This window comes from Rana temporaria, chromosome 12, assembly GCF_905171775.1.
Source record: "Rana temporaria chromosome 12, aRanTem1.1, whole genome shotgun sequence".
Taxonomy (NCBI): domain Eukaryota; kingdom Metazoa; phylum Chordata; class Amphibia; order Anura; family Ranidae; genus Rana; species Rana temporaria.
Genome location: NC_053500.1, coordinates 12,203,327 through 12,229,530, shown reverse-complemented (window position 1 = coordinate 12,229,530; position 26,204 = coordinate 12,203,327). Strand labels below are relative to the sequence as shown.

At 45.4% G+C, this 26,204-nt stretch overlaps 2 protein-coding genes across 2 annotated transcripts in view; one reads left to right on the top strand and one right to left on the bottom strand.

The window, feature by feature from the left end:
• Positions 1–1,359: 1,359 nt before the first annotated feature.
• COMMD7 (COMM domain containing 7) lies at positions 1,360–19,299 on the bottom strand. Its single transcript, XM_040330015.1, has 9 exons — positions 19,157–19,299; positions 15,557–15,610; positions 13,756–13,858; positions 11,094–11,150; positions 10,980–11,017; positions 8,440–8,530; positions 4,462–4,511; positions 3,068–3,116; positions 1,360–1,739 (listed from the first exon to the last, which is right to left on the bottom strand). Exons 1-9 carry the CDS (start codon positions 19,235–19,237, stop codon positions 1,663–1,665), a joined length of 600 nt encoding a protein of 199 aa, XP_040185949.1. The 5' UTR covers positions 19,238–19,299; the 3' UTR covers positions 1,360–1,662.
• A 3,821-nt stretch (positions 19,300–23,120) lies between these two features.
• Positions 23,121–26,204, top strand: part of MAPRE1 (microtubule associated protein RP/EB family member 1) — a 48,538-nt gene continuing 45,454 nt past the window's right edge. The window contains exon 1 of the mRNA XM_040331490.1: positions 23,121–23,176. The gene's annotated coding sequence lies outside the window, so the exon portion shown is untranslated. The remainder of the gene's footprint in view (positions 23,177–26,204) is intronic.

Below are 26,204 nucleotides of genomic sequence, written 5' to 3'. Positions count from 1 at the left end.
CCCGACCTCCTCATGTACATATACGTCAGCAGAATGGCACGGACAGGCACATGTACGTACCTGTACGTCCTCTGCTAGACGTGGGTGGGGGGTCCGATCGGGACCCCCCCGGTACATGCGGAGGTCGGGTCCGCTCGGGGAGCCATCCGGGACGATGGCGCGGCTATTTGTTTATAGCTGCTCCGTCGCGATCGCTCCCCGGAGCTGAAGAACGGGGAGAGCCGTGTGTTAACACGGCTTCCCCGTGCTTCACTGTGGCGGCGTATCGATCGCGTCATCCCCTTTATAGGGGAGACACGATCGATGACGTCACACCTACAGCCACACCCCCCTACAGTTGTAAACACACACAAAGTAAACCCTAACTCCTACAGCGCCCCCTGTGGTTAACTCCCAAACTGCAACTGTCATTTTCACAATAAACAATGCAATTTAAGTGCATTTTTTGCTGTGAAAATGACAATTGTCCCAAAAATGTGTCAAAATTGTCCGAAGTGTCCGCCATAATGTCGCAGTCACGAAAAAAATCGCTGATCGCCGCCATTAGTAGTAAAAAAAAAAAAAATAAAAAAAAAATGCAAAAAAACTATCCCCTATTTTGTAAACGCTATAAATTTTGCGCAAACCAACCCATAAACGATTATTGCGATTTTTTTTTACCAAAAATAGGTAGAAGAATACGTATTGGTCTAAACTGAGGAAAAAAAAAATTATATATGTTTTTGGGGGATTTTTATTATAGCAAAAAGTAAAAAATATTGAATTTTTTTCAAAATTGTCGCTCTATTTTTGTTTATAGCGCAAAAAATAAAAACCGCAGAGGTGATCAAATACCACCAAAATAAAGCTCTATTTGTGGGGAAAAAAGGACGCCAATTTTGTTTGGGAGCCACTTCGCACGACCGCGCAATTGTCTGTTAAAGCGACGCAGTCCCGAACTGTAAAAACCCCTTGGGTCTTTAGCCAGCATATTGGTCCGGGGCTTAAGTGGTTAAAGCAGTAGTAAACTGCTGTGTTTTATTCTTTTGCAACCTAAAGGGTAAAGTTATAAAGTGCTAGTATGCATGCATGTGCGCGGGAGCCACCGTCCATGACACAGGGCCCTGAAGGAACGGCCCAGATGATTGTTCCTTCAGAGCGCATGCGCTGGTGACGTCACCGGCTGCACGTCAAGTATAATATCTCCTAAATTGTGTACGTTTAGGAGATATTTACACTACCTATAGGTAGACCTTATTCTAGGCTGGCCTATAGGTAAAAGTCAGAGATGGGAGATCACTTCCATTTAAACTTCTGTGGATTTCCACGTCATCCTAAAACCTCACGGCATTGCAGAAAACTTTACATATTAGACAGAAGTTAAGTATAAAGTTTTATTTCTGGTGTAACTTTTCAGAGAAATTGGATCAGAAGAACCTACACAAGAATAAATGAAGCAAAGAAAACAGCAGAGGTTCTATGCGGAGCAACCAAAGTCCAGGCTTCACTGTAGAAATGAAATGATTGAATGACTCGAAGAAATGAAGGAACGCTAGAATCGGATTGGTCGCTGCGGCTCTCCGTCTCCTGCGTTCCATAAGACAGTCCCGCACAGTGTGATCTGCACCGATTTCTCTGCCGCTGGTGGAGTCTTTATAGAAGATGGCTTCTGCGGCGCCCCCGTCACGTGAAACAGTCCAGACTGCTCTTGGCTCGCTCCATCTCATGCAGAAAGCTGTAGAACTGCGGCAGGGTCAGCTCTGGGGAGAAAACAGAGAGCCGTTAAAGTGGAACTCTTAACAAAATAAAAAATCTGATCCTCCCCTTCTTCCACTATCTCCAAAAAAATAACCTGATCTTTACAGAGCAAGAGGATGGGCTGCACATGCTCAGACTGGTGTGTGTTGCTAGTTTTTTTTTCTCCTGGGAGAGGGCATGTGATCAACACAGGGCCAATCAGCACTGTCCAGACAGAGGGGCGGGGGAGAAAAACCCCTCCCACAAGCTTCAACCAGACACCAATAGAAGTCACAAAACTGCCATATACTGCTGATGAGAAAATGTATTTATCTGTTTACATCAGGGGTCAAGTCATGGGAAAAAAAAAAAAAAAAGAAGAAGTGTGGGAACTCACCGCACCTGCCACCCACAGCAATGTCCTCCTCTGCCCCCTTCACCACCCCCCCCCCCCACCCTAAACAATGTCGTCCTCTGCCCCCCTCCCCAGTAATGTTGTCCTCTGCCCCCTTCACCCCCCCAGCAATGTCCTCCTCTGCCCCCTTCACCCCCCCCCCCTAAACAATGTCGTCCTCTGCCCCCCTCCCCAGTAATGTCCACTTCTGCCCCCCCCCCCCCCCCAGCAATGTCCTCCTCTGCCCCCTTCACCCCCCCCCCCAAGAAATATACACCTGTGCCCCCTTTACCCCCCCTGCCCTAAAGAATGTCCTCCTCTGCCCCCCTCACCCCCCTCCCCAGTAATGTCCACCTCTGCCCCCTTCACCCCCCCAGCAATGTACTCCTCTGCCCCCTTCACCCCCCCAAGTAACATCCACCTCTGCCCACTTCACCCCCCCCTGCCCTAAACAATGTCGTCCTCTGCCCCACTCACCAGTAATGTCGTCCTCTGCCCCCCTCACCCCTCTCCCCAGTAATGTCCACCTCTGCCCCCTTCACCCCCCAAGCAATGTCCTCCTCTGCCCCCTTCACCCCCCCTCCCCCAAGCAATGTCCACCTCTGCCCCCTTCACCCCCCCCCTGCCCTAAACAATGTCGTCCTCTGCCCCCCTCACCCCCCTCCCCAGTAATGTCCACCTCTGCCCCCTTCACCCCCCCCCCGCCCTAAACAATGTCGTCCTCTGCCCCCCTCACCAGTAATGTTGTCCTCTGCCCCCCTCACCCCTCTCCCCAGTAATGTCCACCTCTGCCCCCTTCACCCCCCCAGCAATGTCCTCCTCAGCCACCACATCCAAGGACTGATAAGCTGCAATATATTACATTTTACCTTGTTCGGTTTAGATAAAACTTTTAATGCACAAATTCAGATTTCTTGCAGAAAACAAAGATCTTTGATGGACTACAAATGAACTCACCAACATACACAGGTTCCAACTGGCTGCCTTTTCTAATGACCATCTTCAACTAAGAGGGAACACAAAAAACAGGTCATTCAAGCGACTGTAAACCTTAACATTTCTTAAATTCTTAAAATAATGTTTTTTTTTGCGCTATAAAATTACTTAGAACACACACACATACATATTATAAATATATATATTTTTTCTAACACCCTAGAGAATAAAATAGCAGTCGTTGCAATACTTTCTGTCACACCGTATATTTGTGCAGCGGTCTTACAAGCGCAATTCTTTGTGAAAAAAGATACACTTTTTTTAAAAAAAAACTAAAGAAAAAAAACACAGTAAAGTTCATCCAAATTTTTTTTATATTGTGAAAGATAATGTTACGCCGAGTAAATTGATACCCAACATGTCACGCTTCAAAATTGCGCCCTCTCGTGGAATGGCGACAAACTTTTACCCTTAAAAATATCCATAGGCGACGTTCAAAAAAATGCGACAGGTTGCAAATTTTGAGTTACAGAGGAGGTCCAGGGCTAGAATTATTGCTCTCGCTCCAACGATCGTGGCGATACCTCACATGTGTGGTTTGAACAACGTTTTTTAATATGTCGGCGCTGCTGACTTATGCGTTCGCTTCTGCATGCGAGCTCGGCCGGGTTATGGCTAGCTACTGCCATAACAATTATATTTCTCTTCCAACAGCCGACGTTTAACGATGGCAGGTGGTCGGCAGGTGGTTAAAAAAAAACGTTCAGCCTTTACAACTACTTCAAAGTAAAAAAAAAAAAAATCTAAAACCAAGCCCAATGATGGGGCCATAATAAATGTGATCTGTTCTACTGCGCCACAAACATTGCCCGATTCATGATTGGTTGATATAATGCTCCGTACACACCATCACTTTATGTGATTAAAAAAATTACGTTTTTAAAAACGTCACTTTAATTGACTGTGTGTGGGGGAAAACATCGTTTTATGTCTTGTAAAAAACGACCAAAAAAAATTGAAGCATGCTTCAATTTTATGTGTCGTTTTTCAAAAGTGCACTTTTTACTTCACAGAAATTGACCGTGTGTAGCAAAAAACGTCGTTTTCTAAGATGTTTTTTCATCCACGCATGCCCAGAAGCTACTTATGAAGCGAGCTTCAATGGAAAAACGTGGTGGAACGTAACCTCGCTTTGCAAGATCATTGTGAGAAAAACGATGGTGTGTAGGCAACTTCGTCTTTGAAAATTGAAGTTTCAAAAACGTCATTTTTTACTTCACAGAAAGTGTCGTTTTTTTTCATCACATAAAGTGATGGTGTGTACGCGGCATAAGACTAACATGGCAGTGATGACTAAATGCAGGGTACAGTTCTTAAGGCGTAGGTAGGTAGTCAGTGGATAGCGAGACACTTACCTGCAGGAAAATACTCCCAGATTTTTCCAGTTCACTACTGGCTGCTGTAACTACAAGAGATAATAAAGAGAGTTAGATCTATGAATCAAAAAAAAAAAAAACAAAAACAAAATAAACAAAAAAAAAAAAAAGGACTGGGTCACTTTTATTCTTATTACAAGGAATGTAACAGGGAAAAAAAGCGTGACAGTACCTCTTAAATATGAGATCTGGGGGTCAAAGAGACCTCACGTCTCACATTTACACTTAAAGGGGTTGTAAAGGTTTGTTTTTTATTTTCTAAATAGGTTCCTTTAAAGGGGTTGTAAAGGTAAATGTTTTTTCACCTTAAAGCGGAGGTTCACCCTAAAACAATTAAATACCATCCCATCCAGTATACTTGAGTCAGCTACAGTATGCTGTTGTTTTTTTTCGCTGTACTTACCGTTTAATCGTTCATTTTCTTTTCTTCCTCCCGCGGGGAGTAGGCGTTCCTATGAAGAGGCGTAGATGATTGACGTGCGGATAAGGCCCGTCACGCGTTCCGAAAATAGCCGAACTAGGACTTGGCTATATACGGCGCCTGCGCAGTCAGCTCCTAGTCTGTGCGCAGGCGCCGTATAGCGCCGTGAAGAGCCGAGTACTAGTCCGGCTATTTTCGGAACGCGTGACGCGCCTTAGCCACAAGTCAACCATCTACGCCTCTTCATAGGAACGCCTATTCCCCGCGGGAGGAAGAAAAGAAAATGAACGATTAAACGCTAAGTACAGCGAAAAAAAACAACAGCATACTGTAGCTGACGCAAGTATGCTGCATAGATGTTTTTTAGGGTGAACCTCCGCTTTAAGGTAAAAAAAATATCCGATGGTACCGCCCCCCCCCCCCGAACCCCCGTTTTACTTACCTGACCCCTCGAAAGTCCCGCGCGCGTCCATGTGACATTCTTCGGTTCCCAGCCTGGCCGTTGATTGGCTAGGCTGGGCGGATTGATAGCAGCGCAGCTATTGGCTGGCGCTGCTGTCAATCACAGCGGATGACGCGGCACGCCGGGGGGCGGGGCCGAGTGATACAGTTGGCGGCTATGCCCGCTGCTGTATCACGGGAGCGCGCTCGCAATAGCTTTCTACCATGCGAGCTCGCATGAAGGTGGAAAGCTTTTGCGAGGAGGAGCCGAGACAGCCGCCGAGGGACCGCAGAAGACCGGGTTAGGGGACACTCTGTGCAAAACGAGCTGCACAGTGGAGGTAAGGCTGCATTCACACCTGAGCGTCGGTCGTTCGGTCGTTTTTTTGGGCGTTTTGTCGCGCGTATTTGCGCGTTTGCATACAGCGTCGTGCGACGTTTTTGTACTTCGGCGTTTTTTATTTTAGCCAATAGGAAAAATGATCATCTTTTCATCACTTGTTGCTATGTTGGTAGATTTTTTTAATCTTCTGCATGGGCGACAAGTTCTATTTATTAAAGCAATGAAACGCCCGTAGCAAACGCCCGTTGTCGCGCGATACGCTCAATTCGCGCGTTTCCCATTACTTTCTATGGGGAAAAAAAACGCTCAAATACGCCCAAACCGCACGATACGCGCGACAAAAAAAGGTCCGGGACTTGTTTGAGCTTCGCGCGACAGGCGTTTGGGCGTTCAGGTGTGAACAGTCACCATAGGGAATAATGTTAATTCTCCCCTCTGGCGTTTGTGAGCAGTGCGCTTCAGGCGTAAAAACGCCTAGGTGTGAATGGGGCCTAAATATAATGGGGGTTATCCACAAAGCCGCGGCGCAACGTAACTTTTGGGATTTAAGTTACTCCGCCGCAAAATTCCAAAGTTAGGTGCCGATCCACAAAGCACTTACCTGGAATTTTGCAGCACTGTAACTTAAATCCGTCCGGCGCAAGGCGTTCCTATTCAAATGGGCGAGTCCCATTTAAATTAGGCGCGCTCCCGCGCCGGACGTACTGCGCATGCTCCGTCGGGTAAATTACCCGCCGTGCATTGCGCTAACTGACGTCGCTCCGACGTCATTTGCTTAGACGTTAACGTAAATGGCGTCCAGCGCCATTCACGGACGTCTTACGCAAACGACGTAGAATTTAAAATTCGACGCGGGAACGACGGCCATACTTAACATGGCTTAAGACAACTAGGGCTTAGCCCTAGTTTTACGCGGCGGAACTCGACGTAAACGACGTAGATTTAGAGCGACGGGCCCGTCGGAGCGTTCGTGGATCGCCGTAACTGGTCATTTGCATATTCTACGCCGGCCGCAATGGCCTCGCCACCTAGCGGCCGGCCTAGAATTGCATCCTTAAGATCCGACAGTGTAATTCAATTACACATGTCGGATCTTCGTCCTAACTATGGGAAACTGAGTCTGTGGATCAGTACCATAGTTAGGACCAGGGATACGACGGAGTAACAGCAGTTACTCCGCCGTATCTCTTTTGAGGATCTGGCCCTATATGTTTGTTATTTAAAAAAAAAAATGTTGCCTTTAGTGACCCTTTAAGCTAGTGCATTGTTGGTTCACTTACCTTTTCCTTCCATTTCCCTTCTAAATGTTTATTTTCTTTGTCTGAATTTCTCACTTCCTGTTCCTCCTCAGTAAGCTGTTCTGGCTGACTAAACCCCATGGATGATGGGGGCAAGTTTACTGAGGAGAAACAGGAAGTGAGAAATTCAGACAAAGGAAAAAAACATTTAGAAGGGAAATCGAAGGAAAAGGTAAGTGAACCACTAATGCACTTGCTTAAAGGGACACTAAAAGGCAGAATTTTTTAAAATAACAAACATATTATACTTGCCTCCGCTGTGCAGTTCGTTTTGCACACAGTGGCCCCGATCCATGTCTTCTGGGGTCCCTCGGCGACTGTCTCGGCTCCTCTTTGCAAAAGCTTTCCACGTTCATGCAAGCTCCCTCGCATGGTGGAAAGCGTTTGCGAGCACGCTCCCGTCATACATCGGCGGCCATAGCCGCCGACTGTATCACTCGGCCCCGCCCCCCGGCACGCCACGTCATCCGCTGTGATTGACAGCAGCGCCAGCCAATGGCTGCGCTGCTATCAATCCGCCCAGCCTAGCCAATCAACGGCCAGGCTGGGACCCAAACAAGATGACAAGCACGCGCCCGGGACTTTCAAACAGTGAGGTAAGTAAAACAAGGGCTCGAGGGGGGGCGGTGCTGTCAGATGTTTTGGTAAAAAAAACTTACCTTTACAACCCCTTTAAAGGAACCTATTTAGAAAATAAAAAACTAACTTTTACAACCCCTTTAAAGTGTAAGTTCCCCTTTACAGAAAAATCTGTAAGGTGAACTTGCACAGGACCCCCTCTCCTCACCCCCCCTCGCCCATTCTGAGCCCCGATATAGCCGCCTCACGGCTTCCAGGCTTAGAAATCATCTCAGCTCTCTTCCCGCTGAGAGGACGGGCCGTGAGGTGGCTATACCGGGGCTCAGAACGGGCGATCGCCGCCTTTCAGGTCAGCGGGACTGGAAGGGGGGGGGGGGGGGTCCTGTGTAAGGTCACTTTACAGATTTTTCTTTAAAAAGGTGAACTTACCCTTTAAATGAAAAAAATAAAAAATAAGTCCCCTTTAAAGACCACTGGGCAGAAGCGACGTCGCTTCCGTCTTCCAATGGTATGGAGCTGAATGGGGGCCCATCTTTCCCTCCATTTCTCAGAGGAGAGAGGACCAGATCGGCTCTACCGCTACCAACGGCTCTGGTAAACGGCGGAGACCACGAGAGAGAGCGGCGGGAGGGGGCCCCCGGTAAAAGTGATCTTGCGCCAAATCCGCTGCAGAGAACACTTTTAATCTGAAAGCCGACCGCCCTCCAATTTAAAAAGATACCCGGGGGTTATGGTTACTTAGAACCCCAAACATTATATTATGGCAGCCATCTACTGTCATACCCCCGGTATTTAACGTCAAAGTACAATGGCGGCGGGCGGTCCCCGCAAGTGGTTAAGTAAGAATTAGACGCAATCATGTTCACATAACTCACCTCCAAACTTCCACTCCATGTCCACCAATTGGTTAATACTGAGTGTTCGACCAACTGCCAGCCGCGACAGCGCTGCTGCGTCGTGACGCCACTGCAATCAGAGGAATACAAAGCAGATTAGGTCATAGCATGCACCCTACATCACAATAGAGGAATCCATACCATTGTAATGACATGTATTGGGTTTTGCCCTCTACACAATAAATATTAAAACCTGACTTCCACTAAGACTTGTACCTGAATGGGCACGTTTCCAACAAGGCAACGGGTCTTTGGCTCGGTTCACACCGTTACGACATGGGATCCGACGTGTGAGGCCCCAAGTCACATGCCACGTCAAATTCAATGTTTCCCTATGAGAACCATCTTAACTGATGCTAAACAAGTCGCGCCGACTTCCTGCACTACTTTGGTCTGACCTGGATGCGATTTCAGCTCCAATAGCATTCAAGTCGGAAAGGAAGTCACAGGCAACTTTGCCGTCACAGCAGTGTGAATAGAGCCTGACACCCAATTCACGCTTGTCATACGACTTCAAGTCGCATTACAAGTCATACCCCATGTTTTCCAATGATAACCATTCATGTAGGCGAGACTTAAATCCACAGAGATGTCAAAGTAGTTCATGCACTACTTGGGTCCAACTTTCATGCAACTTCAAGGCCCCTTGAGCCCAGCACACCTCAATTGTGGGGGTTCTTCACATTTTTTTTCAGTGCGTCTGCGCTTGAATTAGCCCGAGTGATCCATTACCCAGGAACTGTGCACGGAAGACTACAAATCCCATCTGCCACTGCGGCAAAAGGGAGGCGACAACACTGCACTTGTATACCATTGATTACTTTCCTCCAGCCCCATAAGTGGAGGTCCGTACCTCCATACAGACCTGGGGTTGAAGGAATAGTCTGCATGATCCGGTGCATTGCCCCCGCCATCTACTGATAGCAGTTGCAATGCTTTTCAGACTCCAAAGCAAACATGTAATGCAAATAAAATAATAAATGCACATTTTTTTTTCCCAAAATTTTGAAAAAAAATAAAAAACACATTTTTTTTCTTTGTTTCTGTTATAAAATCTTGTAAATAAGTTTTCTCTTTCACAGATGGGCACCAATATGCGGCACTGATGGGTACTTATAGGTGGCACTGATGGAGACTGATAGTCGGCACTGATGAGGAGGCACTGGCAGGCATTACTGATGGGCACTTGATCGTGGGTTATCCTGCTGGACTTCCTAGGACGCCCAGTCAGGATAATAAAAACCACTTTCCTCCTGTCATTCTGCTATATGGCGGGCGGGAAGTGGTTAACGTGTGACATGTTAGGTATGCATTTACTCGGAGTAGCATCATCTTTCATATTTTACCCAAAAAATCCTGAAAAATGTGCTATATATTGCGTTTTTTTCCCAAAACTTGCATTTGAAAAACCTTGGCGCAAATAGCGCATTTATATATATATATATATATATATATATATATATATATATATATATATATATATATATATATATATATATATATATATATATATTTATATACACACACACACACACACACACACACACACTGTTTGGGGGTTTTAAGTATATTTATTTTCTAGCATAAAATACTGATTTAAACTTGTAATCAATAAAGTGCCATAAAAGGCCGGGTTGGCGAGTGGATAAATGCATTTTAGTCTAAATATGAGATGCGAGGTCTTTTTGACCCCAGATCTCATATTTAGGAAGGACGTGTCATACTTTTTTTTATTACAAGGGATGTTTACATTCCTTGTAATAGGAATAAAAGTAACCCTTTTTTTTTTTTTTAAGTGTAAAAATTAATAAAATAAATAAACATAAATAAGAAAACAAAAAAATATATTTTTTTAAAGCGCCCCGTCCCGACGAGCTTGAGCGCAGAAGCGAACGCATACTTGAGTAGTGCCAGCATATGAAAACGGTGTTCAAACCACACATGTGAGGTATCACTGCGATTGGTAGAGCGAGAGCATTAATTCTAGCCCTAGACCTCCTCTGTAACTCAAAAGATGCAACCTATAGAATTTTTTAAACGTCGCCCATGGAGATTTTTAAGGGTAAAAGTTTGACGCCATTCCACGAGCGGGCGCAATTTTGAAGTGTGACATGTTAGGTATCAATTTACTCGGCGTAACATTATCTTTCAAAAAAGATTGGGCTAACTTTACTGTTGTCTTATTTTTTAATTCAAAAAAGTGAATTTTTTCCAAAAAAAGTGCGCTTGTAAGACCGCTGCGCAAATACGGTGTGACAAAAAGTATTGCAATGACCGCCATTTTATTCTCTAGGGTGTTAGAAAAAATATATATATAATGTTTGGGGGTTTTAAGTAATTTTCTAGCAAAAAAAAAACTGTTTTAATCTTGTAAAGACCGAATCTGAAAAACAGGCAAGGTCCTCAAGTGGTTAAAAAAAACAAAAACACATGGCGCTATTACGCCCCCTGCTGCGGTGGAACGAGTCACCACTTGAGGGTCAATCCCTGTTGGATACACAAGGACCAGAATCACTCACCTCCTCTGCAAAATAGGCAGCTTTCTCCTCATCCAGCCCTGTGTATAGAGAACAGAAATCAGCACACAACACCGGGGTGACATCTATACCATGTACAGGAGACAATCTTCTCACCTAGGGTGATGAGATCCGCTCTCAGCTCTTCCCATTTTAGGTTTCTTTTCAGGGCAGCTAGATCAGAGGGGAACACAAACCGTAATCAGTGGATGTTATTTTTTTTTTTATATGCAGCCATTTTTTTTTTTGTTACGGAAAATGTACAACTCCTTTCAAGCTTTTTCTAGCGACAAATTGCGGCACGTTAAATTATCTAAAGGTGACGCTTTAAAAGCCTTTGCAAGTTACCAGTTTGGAGTTACAGAGGAGATCTGGTGCTAGAATTATTGTTCTTGCTCCAACGTTCACGGTGATACCTCACATGTGGCGCGATCACCGTTTACATATGTGTGCGGAACCGACGTGTGTGTTCGCCACTGTGTGTTCGCACCGGGTGACTGAGGCGCTTTAAAAAATCTTTATTATTTTATTACTTTTTTTTTTTTTTTTTTTACAGTGTTTTCTTTTTTTGATTACTTAAATTTCTGTCAAAAGGAATGTAAACATCTCTTAGCAATGACAGGTATGCTTAATGGAGAGAGGAGGTACCTGAGGCCCCCCCACTCTATTGCAGCCGATCAGACACAGATCTGCTGCTTCACTGGTCGCTAAGCCACCAGTAAACAAAAAGCCGGAACCGGAAGTGACAAAATAGTCATCGCTTCCAGGTTCTGATGCCACACAGTGGGAGAAACAGCTTCAGTTACTCTCACTGAGAGGCCGAAGCTGGATGCCGCCAGCCGCATTGTCACTGGGCTTCCCGATCGCTCGGGAGAGACCGGTAATGGCAGTTCCCTGTTCTGCCACCTATAAAAGTATTTTAGTGGCTGCCCAGCCGCTCAGAGTACTTTTACCTGAAAGAGAATAGCCAGCCCTAAAAATTTATACCAGGGTCATGGCTGTAGCTTCGACCATGAACCGGGTCTAACCTCTTTCCTACTGCGATAGAGAGAAAAGAAATTTTATATATATATATATATATATATATATATATATATATATATATATATATATATATATATATATATATATATATATATATATATATATATATATATATATATATATATATATATATATATATATATATATATATATATATATATATATATATATATATATATATATATATATATATATATATATATATATATATATATATATATATATATATATATATATATATATATATATATATATATATATATATATATATATATATATATATATATATATATATATATATATATATATATATATATATATATATATATATATATATATATATATATATATATATATATATATATATATATATATATATATATATATATATATATATATATATATATATATATATATATATATATATATATATATATATATATATATATATATATATATATATATATACACACACATACACACACACACACAAGCTATGGGCCAGATTCAGGTAGGAGATACGACGGCGTATCTCCAGATATGCCGTCGTATCTCTGACTCTGAGGCGTCGTATCTTGGCGCCTGATTCAAAGAATCAGATATGCCAGAATTTCTCTAAGATACGACCAGCGTAAGTCTCCTACGCCGTCGTATCTTAACTGCATATTTACGCTAACCGCTAGGGGCGTGTACGCTGATTTACGCCTAGAATATGTAAATCAGCTAGATACGCCAATTCACGAACGTACGCCCGGCTGTGGCATTACAGATACGCCGTTTACGTAACGCTTTTTCCGGCGTAAAGTTACCCCTGCTATATGAGGCGCAGCCAATGTTAAGTATGGACGTCGGGACCGCGTCGAATTTTCCGTCGATTGCGTAAATTGTTCGCGAATAGGGCTGTGCGTCATTTACGTTCACGTCGAAAGCATTGGCTTTTTGCGGGTTAATTTGGAGCATGCGCACTGGGATACTTTCACGGACGGCGCATGCGCCGTTTGGAAAAAGCGTCATTTACGTGGGGTCACAATTCATTTAAATAAAACACGCCCACCTCTTCCAGATTTGAATTAGGCGGGTTTACGCCGGCCTATTTACGCTACGCCGCCGCAAATTTGCTTTGTGAATACTGCAACTTGCCTGTCAAAGTTGCGGAGGCGTAGCGTAAATAGGATACGTTACGCCCGCACACAAATATGCGCTGCCCACGTGAATCTATCTATCTATCTATCTATCTATCTATCTATCTATCTATCTATCTATCTATATATATATAAATACACACACACACACACACACACACACACACACATATACACACACACACACACACATATATAAAATCTCTATATTTAGATCTATCTAGCTATATCTCTCTCATATTATAGATCTATATATCTCCATCTATAAAAAATTGATAGATCGATCGATCTACTGCGGCTGGTAGGGAAGTGGTTAATCTGTGACACCATTGAGAATTTTCCCACTTCCTGTGAGTGTGACACCCGTTTAAGAAATGGAGAGGCAGAAGTTCTAACCCTCCTACTAAAAAGGCGTTTTTGTATATATATTTTTTTTTAGGACAAGCAAAGCTTTCTTTTGGTGACGGTTTTGCAAAAATGATTTTATTTTTGATGCAATCCATAGACAAGTAAAGAGGAACTAAGGGAAAAAAACAAGAGAAGAAGAAGGAGGTGATACCCAATCAGCATTCCCTAAACTACAGTAGCCTCACCGTTTAGTACAAGAAGAACGCTCCTCACTATGTTCCTCAGGGGCCCCAGAATGATCCCGTTGTCTCTGGCAAAGTCTTCCAACTGCGACGTGAACTGATCAACCTGCATCAGAACAGATCAGATGAAAATGTGTTCAGGAGACTCAAAGTCAGCAAACTAAATGTGGAACTACAACGGCTACATAGATAGTGTGCGGATCTAAATCCACCAATCGTCTCCGTGCTGAATGTATTTTATAATATAGTGGCCAGACAACCCTGACTGCCCAACCAGTGAGATCTCCCTTCCATAATGATAAAAAAACATTGAACGCGGGGCCGAAGCTTCTCCACCAGTAAGAATCACAGATTCCTACTCATGGAGAAGCCAATTGGCTGTCTGAATTAGGTCTTATGTGACTTCTGTGCTTCTGCGTTGTCACATGGACCAAGGAGGAACTACAAGTGGCTATGTCAATACCCATTAGACAAGCACGGCCCACTGTTGTCACCACAAGTAATCGTGTGCCCGCCCATTGTCGTCACCAGCAATCGTGTGCCCGCCCACTGTCGTCACCACCATCAGTAATCGTGTGCCCGCCCACTGTCGTCACCACCATCAGTAATCATGTGCCCGCCCACTGTCGTCACCACCATCAGTAATCATGTGCCCGCCCACTGTCGTCACCATCAGTAATCATGTGCCCGCCCACTGTCATCACCATCAGTAATCATGTGCCCGCCCACTGTCGTCACCATCAGTAATCATGTGCCCGCCCACTGTCGTCACCATCAGTAATCATGTGCCCGCCCACTGTCGTCACCACCATCAGTAATCATGTGCCCGCCCTCCATTGTCACCATCAGTAATCGTCTGCCCGCCCCCCCCATTGTCACCATCAATAATCGCATGCCTGTACACTGTTCCCACCATCAGTAATCATGTGCCAGTCCACTGCCGTTAACATCAGTAATTTTGTGCCCGCCCGCTGTCACCACCACCAGTAATCATGTCATGCAACCATTGCTGGATTCCATGTCGACAGTGGCATGCAACAATGGATGCCTCAGTGAAGAATACCTCAATGAGAAAATATACATGCATTTTGTCACCACCAGCAATCGTGTGCCCGCCCACTGTCGTCACCACCATCAGTAATCGTGTGCCCGCTCACTGTCGTCACCACCATCAGTAATCATGTGCCCGCCCACTGCCGTCACCACCATCAGTAATCGTGTGCCCGCCCACTGCCGTCACCACCATCAGTAATCGTGTGCCCGCCCACTGTCGTCACCACCATCAGTAATCGTGTGACCGCCCACTGTCGTCACCATCAGTAATCATGTGCCCACCCTCCATTGTCACCATCAGTAATAGTACACTATTGCCACCATCAGTAATCATGTGCCAGTCCACTGCCATCACCATCAGTAATTTTGTGCCCGCCCACTGTCACCACCACCAGTAATCATGCCATGCAACCATTGCTGGATTCCATGTCGACAGTGGCATGCAACAATGGATGCCTCAGTGAAGAATACCTCAATGAGAAAATATACAGCATTTTGGCCACTAGATGGAGCTGATGATCATGGGAATTATTTCTACTGCACTGCAAATGCATGCATAGTGCATGTTAGTGTTGAGGCAGACGGTCGGGGGGGGGGGGGGGGGGGGCAGTAAAATTGCAGCTAAGCCCCACCCCCCACCCCGGGGCCCTTAGGGTTTCCAACTACTTTATTTGCTCCCAAGAGAAGAGATTTCTATTTCCTCTTCTTTATTTTTCTATCCCAGACAATGTTGAGGACTGTTAGAAATTACCTCCTTCTGCTCCTTCATAAAGGAGAAGATGACTTTGCAGAGTCGGCACACTTGCTGCGGAAGAGAAGACAAGTAAAGGTCAGCGATGGAAATGTATACATTGTATCCTCCCATTTCCTGACATAATCCCATCATTTCCTCATTACCTGACCCCCAGCACAACGTATAATGAGCTCAGGGAAATCTCTGGCTCCAGTCTATCATTAAGCGCTACAAGACGCCATCATACCAAACTGCCACATAATGTCCAACATCTAAACCAATCACACAAGGGTTTATTAAAAAAAAAAAATGTGATTTGTATTTCTATTTAATCTGTGCAACCGGGGAGGAAAAAAAAGAATGTTATTAGGCTATTTTGCTTTCCAGATTGAACGTTATTCATGCGTGAAATGTTTTAGGGCTGGGGAAAAATACTGCATTATGGCCACTAGATGGCTCTGACGATACATATTTATTTACTATGATAAATAGCACCATCTGGGCAGGTGTTCAATTCTCCTTGGACTTCCCCGACTCCCTCCTCCTAGGGTCACCTGCCTGGGATACCCATATTATGCAACCCGGGAGGCCGCAGGGTATATCACTGTAATGAGACATTCATAAGGGGATGGCTCTCTTTCTGATATGTGCAGCTGCCCCCCGAGGATATACTGTGGGGTATGCACCTTATCTGTGATGTCATCAGGGGAGGCGGCTGTCTCTTTCTGGTACTTTTAGCCAGTACCCCTGACAATGACGTGCTCCATCTTAATCTGTGATGTCATCAGGGGGAGCAGCTGTCTCTTTCTGGTACTTTCAGCCAGTACCCCTGATGATGTGCTCCATCCTAATCTGTGATGTCATCAGGGAAGGTGGCTGTCTCTTTCTGGTACTTACAGCCAGTACCCCTGACGATGACGTTCTCCATCTTAATCTGTGATGTCATCAGGGGGAGCAGCTGTCTCTTTCCAGTACTTACAGCCAGTACCCCTGATGATGTGCTCCATCCTAATCTGTGATGTCATCAGGGGAGGCGGCTGTCTCTTTCCAGTACTTACAGCCAGTACCCCTGATGTGCTCCATCCTAATCTGTGATGTCATCAGGGGAGGCGGCTGTCTCTTGCCAGTACTTACAGCCAGTACCCCTGATTATGACATGCTCCATACTAATCTGTGATGTCATCAGGGGAGGCGGCTGTCTCTTTAGTACTTGCATCCAGTACCCCCTGATGATGTGCGCCATCTTAGACTGTGATGTCATCAGGGGAGGGGGCTGTCTCTTCCTGGTACTTACAGAAAATACCCCTGATCTTAATCTGTGATGTCATAGTCTTTTTGCAGACAGCCTCAGAGTATGTCACTGTAATGAGACATTCATAAGGGGATGGTCTCTATCTGATATGTGCATCTGCCCCCTAGGATATACTGTGGGGTATGCACCTGTGCCAACCTTATCTGTGATGTCATCAGGGGGAGCAGCTGTCTCTTTCCAGTACTTACAGCCAGTACCCCTGATGATGTGCTCCATCCTAATCTGTGATGTCATCAGGGGAGGGGGCTGTCTCTTTAGTACTGGCCTCCAGTACCCCCTGATGATGTGCTCCATCTTAGACTGTGATGTCATCAGGGGAGGGGGCTGTCTCTTCCTGGCTTTTACAGAAAATATCCCTGATCCTAATCTGTGATGTCATAGTCTTTTTGCAGACAGCCTCAGGGTATGTCACTGTAATGTGACATTCATAAGGGGATGGCTCTCTTTCTGATATGTGCAGCTGCCCCCGAGGATATACTGTGGGGTATGCACCTGTGCCAACCTTATCTGTGATGTCATCAGGGGAGGCGGCTGTCTCTTTAGTACTTGCATCCAGTACCCCCTGATGATGTGCTCCATCTTAGACTGTGATGTCATCAGGGGAGGGGGCTGTCTCTTCCTGGTACTTACAGAAAATATCCCTGATCCTAATCTGTGATGTCATAGTCTTTTTGGGTTTTTGCAGACAGCCTCCTGACGACATGGTGGCGCAGGACCCAGGATGGTCCAGTGGATCCTTATAGAACACCGCTGGATGTTTTTTGTAGGTCACCCAGCAAAAAGTTAAGTGTGGTGGAGGAGAGGTGGAACTGGGGGGTTGGGAGGAATGAAGTTCCTTTTTAAAGCCCCTTTCTGGCCCCCTTACCTTGTGAAGCCAGATATACTCACCTAAATCCATTGCTGGGTGAAAGGGAACCGCCAATTTCGTGGTGTACGAGATCACCTACCAGCCTATCCGTGATGCTGCCAGTCCTATTCTGGATCCTGAGAGGACCCCACCTCAAAACATCCAATAGGAAGTGTCCATTTCATGCAGGCACTGATGTGGGCACCATTCCCTGTGATAACATAAGTACCCCTACGGATCCTGAGAGACCCCACCTCTGAAGATCCAATCAGAAGTGTCCATTTCATGCAGGCACTGATGTGGGCACCGTTCCCTGTGATAACATAAGTACCCCTCAGAATCCTGAGAGACCCCACCTCTGAAGATCCAATCAGAAGTGTCCATTTCATGCAGGCACTGATGTGGGCACCGTTCCCTGTGATAACATAAGTACCCCTACGGATCCTGAGAGACCCCCACCTCTGAAGATCCAATCAGAAGTGTCCATTTCATGCAGGCACTGATGTGGGCACCGTTCCCTGTGATAACATAAGTACCCCTACGGATCCTGAGAGACCCCACCTCTGAAGATCCAATCAGAAGTGTCCATTTCATGCAGGCACTGATGTGGGCACCGTTCCCTGTGATAACATAAGTACCCCTACGGATCCTGAGAGACCCCCACCTCTGAAGATCCAATCAGAAGTGTCCATTTCATGCAGGCACTGATGTGGGCACCGTTCCCTGTGATAACATAAGTACCCCTACGGATCCTGAGAGACCCCACCTCTGAAGATCCAATCAGAAGTGTCCATTTCATGCAGGCACTGATGTGGGCACCGTTCCCTGTGATAACATAAGTACCCCTACGGATCCTGAAAGACCCCACCTCTGAAGATCCAATCAGAAATGTCCATTTCATGCAGGCACTGATGTGGGCACCGTTCCCTGTGATAACATAAGAACCCCTACGGATCCTGAGAGACCCCACCTCTGAAGATCCAATCAGAAGTGTCCATTTCATGCTGGCACTAACACCCGAAGAAGGACCCAAACAGGAAGTAAAAGGAGAAGACTGAGGTCTGCAGTGTCATGTGACCACAGATTAGGGAAAGTAAAAAAAAAGGCTTTTTTTTATTTTGTGGGGTGGGCACTGCCACTATTCGACACTTCTAGGTGTGTCAGATTATATGCCAATCCCCCACCCTCTCCCGCTATGGTACCTCCCGACCGTCCCATGTCACTGCAGTGTTCTCCACTGGAATGAACCACAGCAGCAGGGGGAAGGGGACACACGCGGATGTGGCATTCTGATTGTCCCCTCCCCTCTTGATACTGTGGTACCTCCCGACCACCCCTATGTCTCTGCTGTATTCTGTACTGGAACGAACCACAGCGGCAGCTGAAATGGGGGGGGGGGCACGCTGATGACTGTCATTCAGCCTTCACCTTCTATGAACCGCCCTCTCAGTCTCCTCACCTCCCCGGACAGCTGCTTCATGTTCTGCATATCCGCGGACACCGAATCCGGCAGCGGAACGGGAGAGCAGCGAAGAGCCATGACAGCCGCCTGATCAGCTGACCCGTCACATGACTCCTTCCACTAGAGCGCGCTCTTCCCTACCGCGGGAGACATTTTCCCGGAGCCCGCCGTGTTATCCCGGCCATAGGTAACAAAACACAACCGGACGGTCTCATTTCACTTTATATTTCTTCTTTTAGGAAACAGTCATATCAGGAATGTTATTTTCCCCTCACTATCCAAACGGGTCTCTAAGGAAAGGCGTGCTGTGATTGGTCAGAACAGGGCACGGGGTGTATTCTAGCCGCTCCATTGGCTCCTGTGCCTGTCACTCTGCAGTGCGGTGGGCGGTGCTATCAGGCAAAGAGATTTAAAGGGGCAGTACCGGGTTTACAATTATAGGTCACATGACATTAAAAGAGACCCTGTCATCCGTTATTAAATATTACAGAAAAATTAAGGTCTCATTCCCCCTGCGTTCTTCTTCTGGCCCATTGTTTCCTATGTTTCACTTACACAACACACAACTTCAAATGAACTTTCTAGACGAGAGTCGTTTCCCAGTAAAGTCTCCTGTTCTAATAGTGTCTAATTACTGTCAGTGCTGGCCCAGCTCCTCCACCCCTGCTCTTCTAATAGTGTCTAATTATTGTCAGTGCTGGCCCAGCTCCTCCACTCCTGCTCTTCTAATAGTGTCTAATTACTGTCAGTGCTGGCCCAGCTCCTCCACTCCTGCTCTTCTAATAGTGTCTAATTATTGTCTGTGCTGGCCCAGCTCCTCCACATCCCCCCTCACCTCCCTCCCTACATAACTTTGATGTAGGTGCTGGGAGAGCAGTGAGTACTTTAATACTATAGCATAGCTGGCAACAATCCCGATCTGCCTGAGACATTCACAGAAATCCCTCTATCCCCCTTACTTTCTTTCTCGCTCTCTCCCTCCATCCCTCTTTTCTTCTTTATTTTTTTTCTCTCTCTCTTTCTCTCTCTCTCTCCCTCCATCCCTCTTTCTTTTCTTCTTTCTTTCTTTTTTAATTTTCTCTTTCTCTCTCTCCCTCCATCCCTGTTTTTTTCTTTCTTTCTCTCTTGATCCCACTTTCTTTCTTTCTTTCTTTCTTTCTTTCTTTCTTTCTTTCTTTCTTTCTTTCTTTCTTTCTTTCTTTCTTTCTTTCTTTCTTTCTTTCTTTCCTCTTTCTCTCTCTCTCCATCCCTCTTTCTTTTTTTTCTTTTCTTTCTTTCTTTCTCCCTTGATCCCTCTTTCTTTCTTTCTCTCTCACTCCACTTTCTTTCTCTCCCTCCATCCCTCTTTCTTTCTTTCCTTATTTCTTTCTTTTTTAATTTTCTCTCTCCCTCCATCCCTCTTTGTTTATTTTTTTATTTTCTTTCTTTCTCCCTTGATCCCACTGTCTTTCTTTCTTTCCTCTTTCTCTTTCTCTCCATCCCTCTTTCTTTTTTAATTTGTTTTCTTTCTCCCTTGATCACTCTTTTTTTCTTTCTTTCTCTCTCCCTCCATCCCTCTTGATTTCCTTCTTTCTTTTTTATATTCTCTTTCTTTCTCCCTCTTTCTTTCTTTTTTTTTCTTTCTTTCTTTCTCCCTTAATCCCTCTTTCGTTTTTCCTCTCTCCCTCCGTCCCTCTTTTTTTTTCTTTCTTTCTTTCTCTCTTCCTCCATCCCTCTTTCTTTCTTTCTCTCTTCCTCCATCCCTCTTTCTTTCTTTCTCTCTTCCTCCATCCCTCTTTCTTTCTTTCTCTTTTTTCTGTCCCTCTATATAACCACATTCTCCAATATGTAAATCACCTCAGACTCTATTTAATCACACCCCCTTTAAGCCCCACCCAGCATTTTATGTTTTTGGTCATGGTGCAATTTGCTCCTGCTAGGCCAGTGATGGAGAACCTTGGCACCCCAGATGTTTTGGAACTACATTTCCCATGATGCTCATGCACTCTGCAGTGTAGTTGTGCCTCATGGGAAATGTAGTTCCAAAACATCTGGGGTGCCAAGGTTCACCATCACTGTGCTAGGCCATGTCCTTCTTTTCTTTCTTTCTTTTTTTTTTCACTCTCCCTCTATCCTGCTTTCTTTCTTCCCTCCATCCCTCTTTCTTACTTTCCTTCTTTTTCTTTCTCTCTCCCTCCATCCCTCTTTATTTCCTTCTTTTTCTTTCCTTCTTTATTTCTTTCTTTCTCCCTCCATCCCTCTTTCTTTCCTTATTTTTCTTTTTTTCTTTCTTTCTTTCTTTCTTACTTTCTTTCTCTCTTTCCCTCTCCCTCTTTCTTTCCTTCTTTGTCTCTCTTTCTCTCTCTCCCTCTATCTTTCCTTCTTTTTCTCTCTTTCTCTCTCCCTCTATCTTTCCTTCTTTTTCTTTCTTTCTCTCTCCCTCTATCCCTCCTTCTTTTTCTTTTTTTATTTCTTCCTCCCTCCATCCCTCTTCTTTCCTTTTTTGTTATTTCTTTCTCTCACTCTCTCTCCTTGTTGAATTTATGCCACAAAGAATGAAGGCAAAAAAGGGTCCAACCCGGTACTAGCAAGTGGCCGGTGAGCGTATGCGGAATTACAGTAAAACATAATGTATATAAGGAGCGAGGTGCTGTTTATGTAATGTGACCTTCATACTCTTCATATCCGAACCCTTTAGGGGCGGCCATGTTACATCGCAGTTGGGTCAGCAAACTCCAAAGTCACCAGCATCCAGTTTTGGTGATCTGGTGGTACCCTTAAAGTCTACTAAAGTCCACTAAAGGCAAAACTTTTTTTTCATTTTGGATGGGGTAAGGGAGGGTTACAACCCCTGTGAGATTCCCCCCCCCCCACACTATCTGTGTCCCATCGGGGAGATTTCCCTTCACTTCCTGTCCTATAGCCAAACAGGAAGTGAGAGGAAATCCCTGCAAATTAAGGAAAACTCCCAGGTCACCAGAACTAGTGTACTCATTGGAATATGTCCCCTATTACTTTTCTGGAGACAACCCAATGATAATAGTTGACAGGACAAATAGAGAGGGGGGATCTCCCTAATGGGGGCACAGACTGCAATAAAAGACTGACAAGGGTTCTAATCCATTTCCACTGTATCTAAAACTAAAAAAAAAAAATCCTTTAGGTATACTTTAATTTGCATGAATTTCTTCTCACTTCCTGTTTTGGCCATGGTGCAGGAAATGAATGGAAATCTCACCAATGGAACACAGACGTCTAAAAAAAATAAAAACATAAAATAAAATAATGGCAGAGGTTCTAACTATAATCAAAATGAAAAAAAAAAAGATTTGCCTTTAGTTCTACTTTAAATCACAGTGACTGATTTATTCTATGGTAAATATAAATATAATAACAACAACATAATAGCATTTTAATAAGAATATTAATAATACATACCTATACATCCTAAATATAATATAAACACTGCTACTATTATTTGTATTAATGATACCTATAAAATAACAACATAATAATTTAATAATAATAATAATAATAATAATAATAATAATAATAATAATTACCTTAAATAATAATAAATAGAAATACTACAAAAATAAGAAAAAATATAATGGCAATATTATTATTATTATTTCTGTTATTGATATTATTAATAGACTACTACTAAAATAATATTAATAATAAATAATAATGCATACATATAATTAAAAGAATGCCAACATTATTATTAATATTATTCATTTTTATTATAAATAACGATATTAATAATAATACTATAGATATAAATAATAATTCAAATGATAAATAATAATTATAACGACAATAATAATAAGAGGAAATAATAACAAACAAAAAGAGGGTGGGGTCACGTGGTCGCTGGGCGGGGTCCCGAGCTCGGGCGGACAACGTGTCTCCTAGCAACAAAAAAACCCGAGGTGTGAAGGGATTCATGAGTTAACGTAACGACGCACGGCACGCTTCTCCTTCACAGGTGCGTGACGTCAGCACGGGAAGGCTGGCTTGAGCGAGGCGGAGAAGGTAAGGGGCGGAGCGGGTGAGGAGCGGTAATTGGGAGGGAGGGGGAAACGGGTGTGATAAAAGGACTGCCCACCGTTACCGGGACCTGTCATCTCTCCCGCTTATTGCTTCATACCCCATAGCCCGTATGAGGAGGGACACCCAGCCTGCATCAGTTGTCAGCCCTCCCATGCCCATCAATTGTCACCTTACACCCCCCTGTGCCCATCAGTTGTCATCCCACACCACCCATTCCCATCAATTTTCATCCCACAGCCCTCTGTGCCCTTCAATTGTAAGCCCACACCCCAGTGCCCATCAGTTGTCATGTCACACCCCCATGTGCCCATCAGTTGTCATGCAACACCCCAATGTGCCCATCAATTGTCATGCCACACCCCAATGTGCCCATCAGTTGTCATGCCACACCCCAATGTGCCCATCAATTGTCATGCAACACCCTAATGTGCCCATCAGTTGTCATGCCATGCCCCCTGTGCCTATCAGTTTTCATGCTACACCCCCATGTGCCCATCAGTTTTCATGCCACACCCCCATGTGCCCATCAGTTGTCAAGCCACACCCCTATGTGCCCATCGGTTGTCATGCCACACCCACATGTGCCCATCAGTTTTCATGCTACACCCCCATGTGCCCATCAGTTGTCAAGCCACACCCCTATGTGCCCATCGGTTGTCATGCCACACCCACATGTGCCCATCAGTTGTCATGCAACATTCCATGTGCCCATCAGTTGTCTTGCCACACCCCCATGTGCCCATCAGTTGTCATCTTTCCTCAATGCCCATCGGTTGTCATACCACACCCCCGTGTGCCCATCAGTTGTCATGCCACATTCCCATGTGCCCATCAGTTGTCTTGTCACACCCCCATGTGCCCATCAGTTGTCAGTACACATCCCCCATTCCCATCAGTTGTCACCCCACAGCCCTCTGTGCCCTTCAATTGTCACCTTACACCCCAGTGCCCATCAGTTGTCATGCCACACCCCCTTGTGCCCATCAGTTGTCGTTTCATTCCAGTGTGACTTTCCACATTGGGGGCGGGGCGCTTGCGGGACGTTCTGAAAAAGTCCTGCAAGCAGCATCTGTGGGGCGTGTTGGGGGCGCTGTATTTAGTGCTTCCAAAACGCCCCGCCCATTTTTAGGCAAAGCACCTGAAAAGCATTTTCAAAACGGTTAAACATCGTTATAACGGCTGGGGGGCGCAAACAAACCTTCACTGTGCCCATCAATTGCAGCCACTGTCCCCATCAATTGCAGCCACTGTCCCCATCAATTGCAGCCACTGTGCCCATCAATTGCAGCCACTGTGCCCATCAATTGCAACCACTGTGCCCATCAATTGCAGCCACTGTCCCCATCAATTGCAGCCACTGTCCCCATCAAATGCAGCCACTGTCCCCATCAATTGCAGCCACTGTTCCCATCAATTGCAGCCACTGTGCCCATCAATTGCAGCCACTGTCCCCATCAATTGCAGCCACTGTGCCCATCAATTGCAGCCACTGTGCCCATCAATTGCAGCCACTGTCCCCATCAATTGCAACCACTGTCCCCATCAATTGCAGCCACTGTCCCCATCAATTGCAGCCACTGTGCCCATCAATTGCAACCACTGTCCCCATCAATTGCAGCCACTGTGCCCATCAATTGCAGCCACTGTCCCCATCAATTGCAGCCACTGTCCCCATCAATTGCAGCCACTGTGCCCATCAATTGCAGCCACTGTGCCCATCAATTGCAACCACTGTGCCCATCAATTGCAGCCACTGTCCCCATCAATTGCAGCCACTGTCCCCATCAAATGCAGCCACTGTCCCCATCAATTGCAGCCACTGTTCCCATCAATTGCAGCCACTGTGCCCATCAATTGCAGCCACTGTCCCCATCAATTGCAGCCACTGTGCCCATCAATTGCAGCCACTGTGCCCATCAATTGCAGCCACTGTCCCCATCAATTGCAACCACTGTCCCCATCAATTGCAGCCACTGTCCCCATCAATTGCAGCCACTGTGCCCATCAATTGCAACCACTGTCCCCATCAATTGCAGCCACTGTGCCCATCAATTGTAGCCACTGTCCCCATCAATTGCAGCCACTGTCCCCATCAATTGCAGCCACTGTGCCCATCAATTGCAGCCACTGTGCCCATCAATTGCAACCACTGTCCCCATCAATTGCAGCCACTGTGCCCATCAATTGCAGCCACTGTCCCCATCAATTGCAGCCACTGTGACCATCAATTGCAACCACTGTGACCATCAATTGCAACCACTGTGCCCATCAATTGCAACCACTGTCCCCATCAATTGCAGCCACTGTGCCCATCAATTGCAGCCACTGTCCCCATCAATTGCAGCCACTGTCCCCATCAATTGCAGCCCACTGTCCCCATCAATTGCAGCCACTGTGCCCATCAATTGCAGCCACTGTCCCCATCAATTGCAGCCACTGTCCCCATCAATTGCAGCCACTGTGCCCATCAATTGCAGCCACTGTCCCCATCAATTGCAGCCACTGTCCCCATCAATTGCAGCCACTGTGCCCATCAATTGCAACCACTGTGCCCATCAATTGCAGCCACTGTGCCCATCAAATGCAGCCACTGTGACCCATCAATTGCAGCCACTGTCCCCATTAATTGCAGCCACTGTCCCCATCAAATGCAGCCACTGTGACCCCCGCTCGCTGTCTGACTGCCACTTACCCCATCTTGGTGACGGATCAGGCAGTTTACGTTAGGCTTTTTCCGGCGTAAAGTCACCCCTGCTACAGGAGGCGTATCCTATATTAAGTATGGCCGTCGTTCCCGCATCGAATTTTGAAAATTTTACGTCGTTTGCGTATAGGGCTGGACGTAATTTCCGTTCACGTCGAAAGCAATGACGATTTGCGGCGGAATTTCGAGCATGCGCACTGGGATTCTTTCACAAACGGCGCATGCGCCGTTCGTAAAAAAACGTAAAATACGCGGGGTCACCATTCGTTTAAATAAAACACGCCCACATCATCCCTATTTGAATTA

What these genes read in the sequence shown, in the direction of transcription:
- COMMD7 (XM_040330015.1), bottom strand. Translation starts at nt 19,237, where the DNA reads ATGGCTCTTCGCTGCTCTCCCGTTCCGCTGCCGGATTCGGTGTCCGCG. An exon ending in CTGCCTATTTTGCAGAGGAG is followed by an intron (nt 8,531 to 10,979) that starts GTGAGTGATTCT and finishes CTCTGATTGCAG; the next exon opens with TGGCGTCACGACGCAGCAGC. An exon ending in GTTGGAACCTGTGTATGTTG is followed by an intron (nt 1,740 to 3,067) that starts GTGAGTTCATTT and finishes TTTTCTCCCCAG; the next exon opens with AGCTGACCCTGCCGCAGTTC.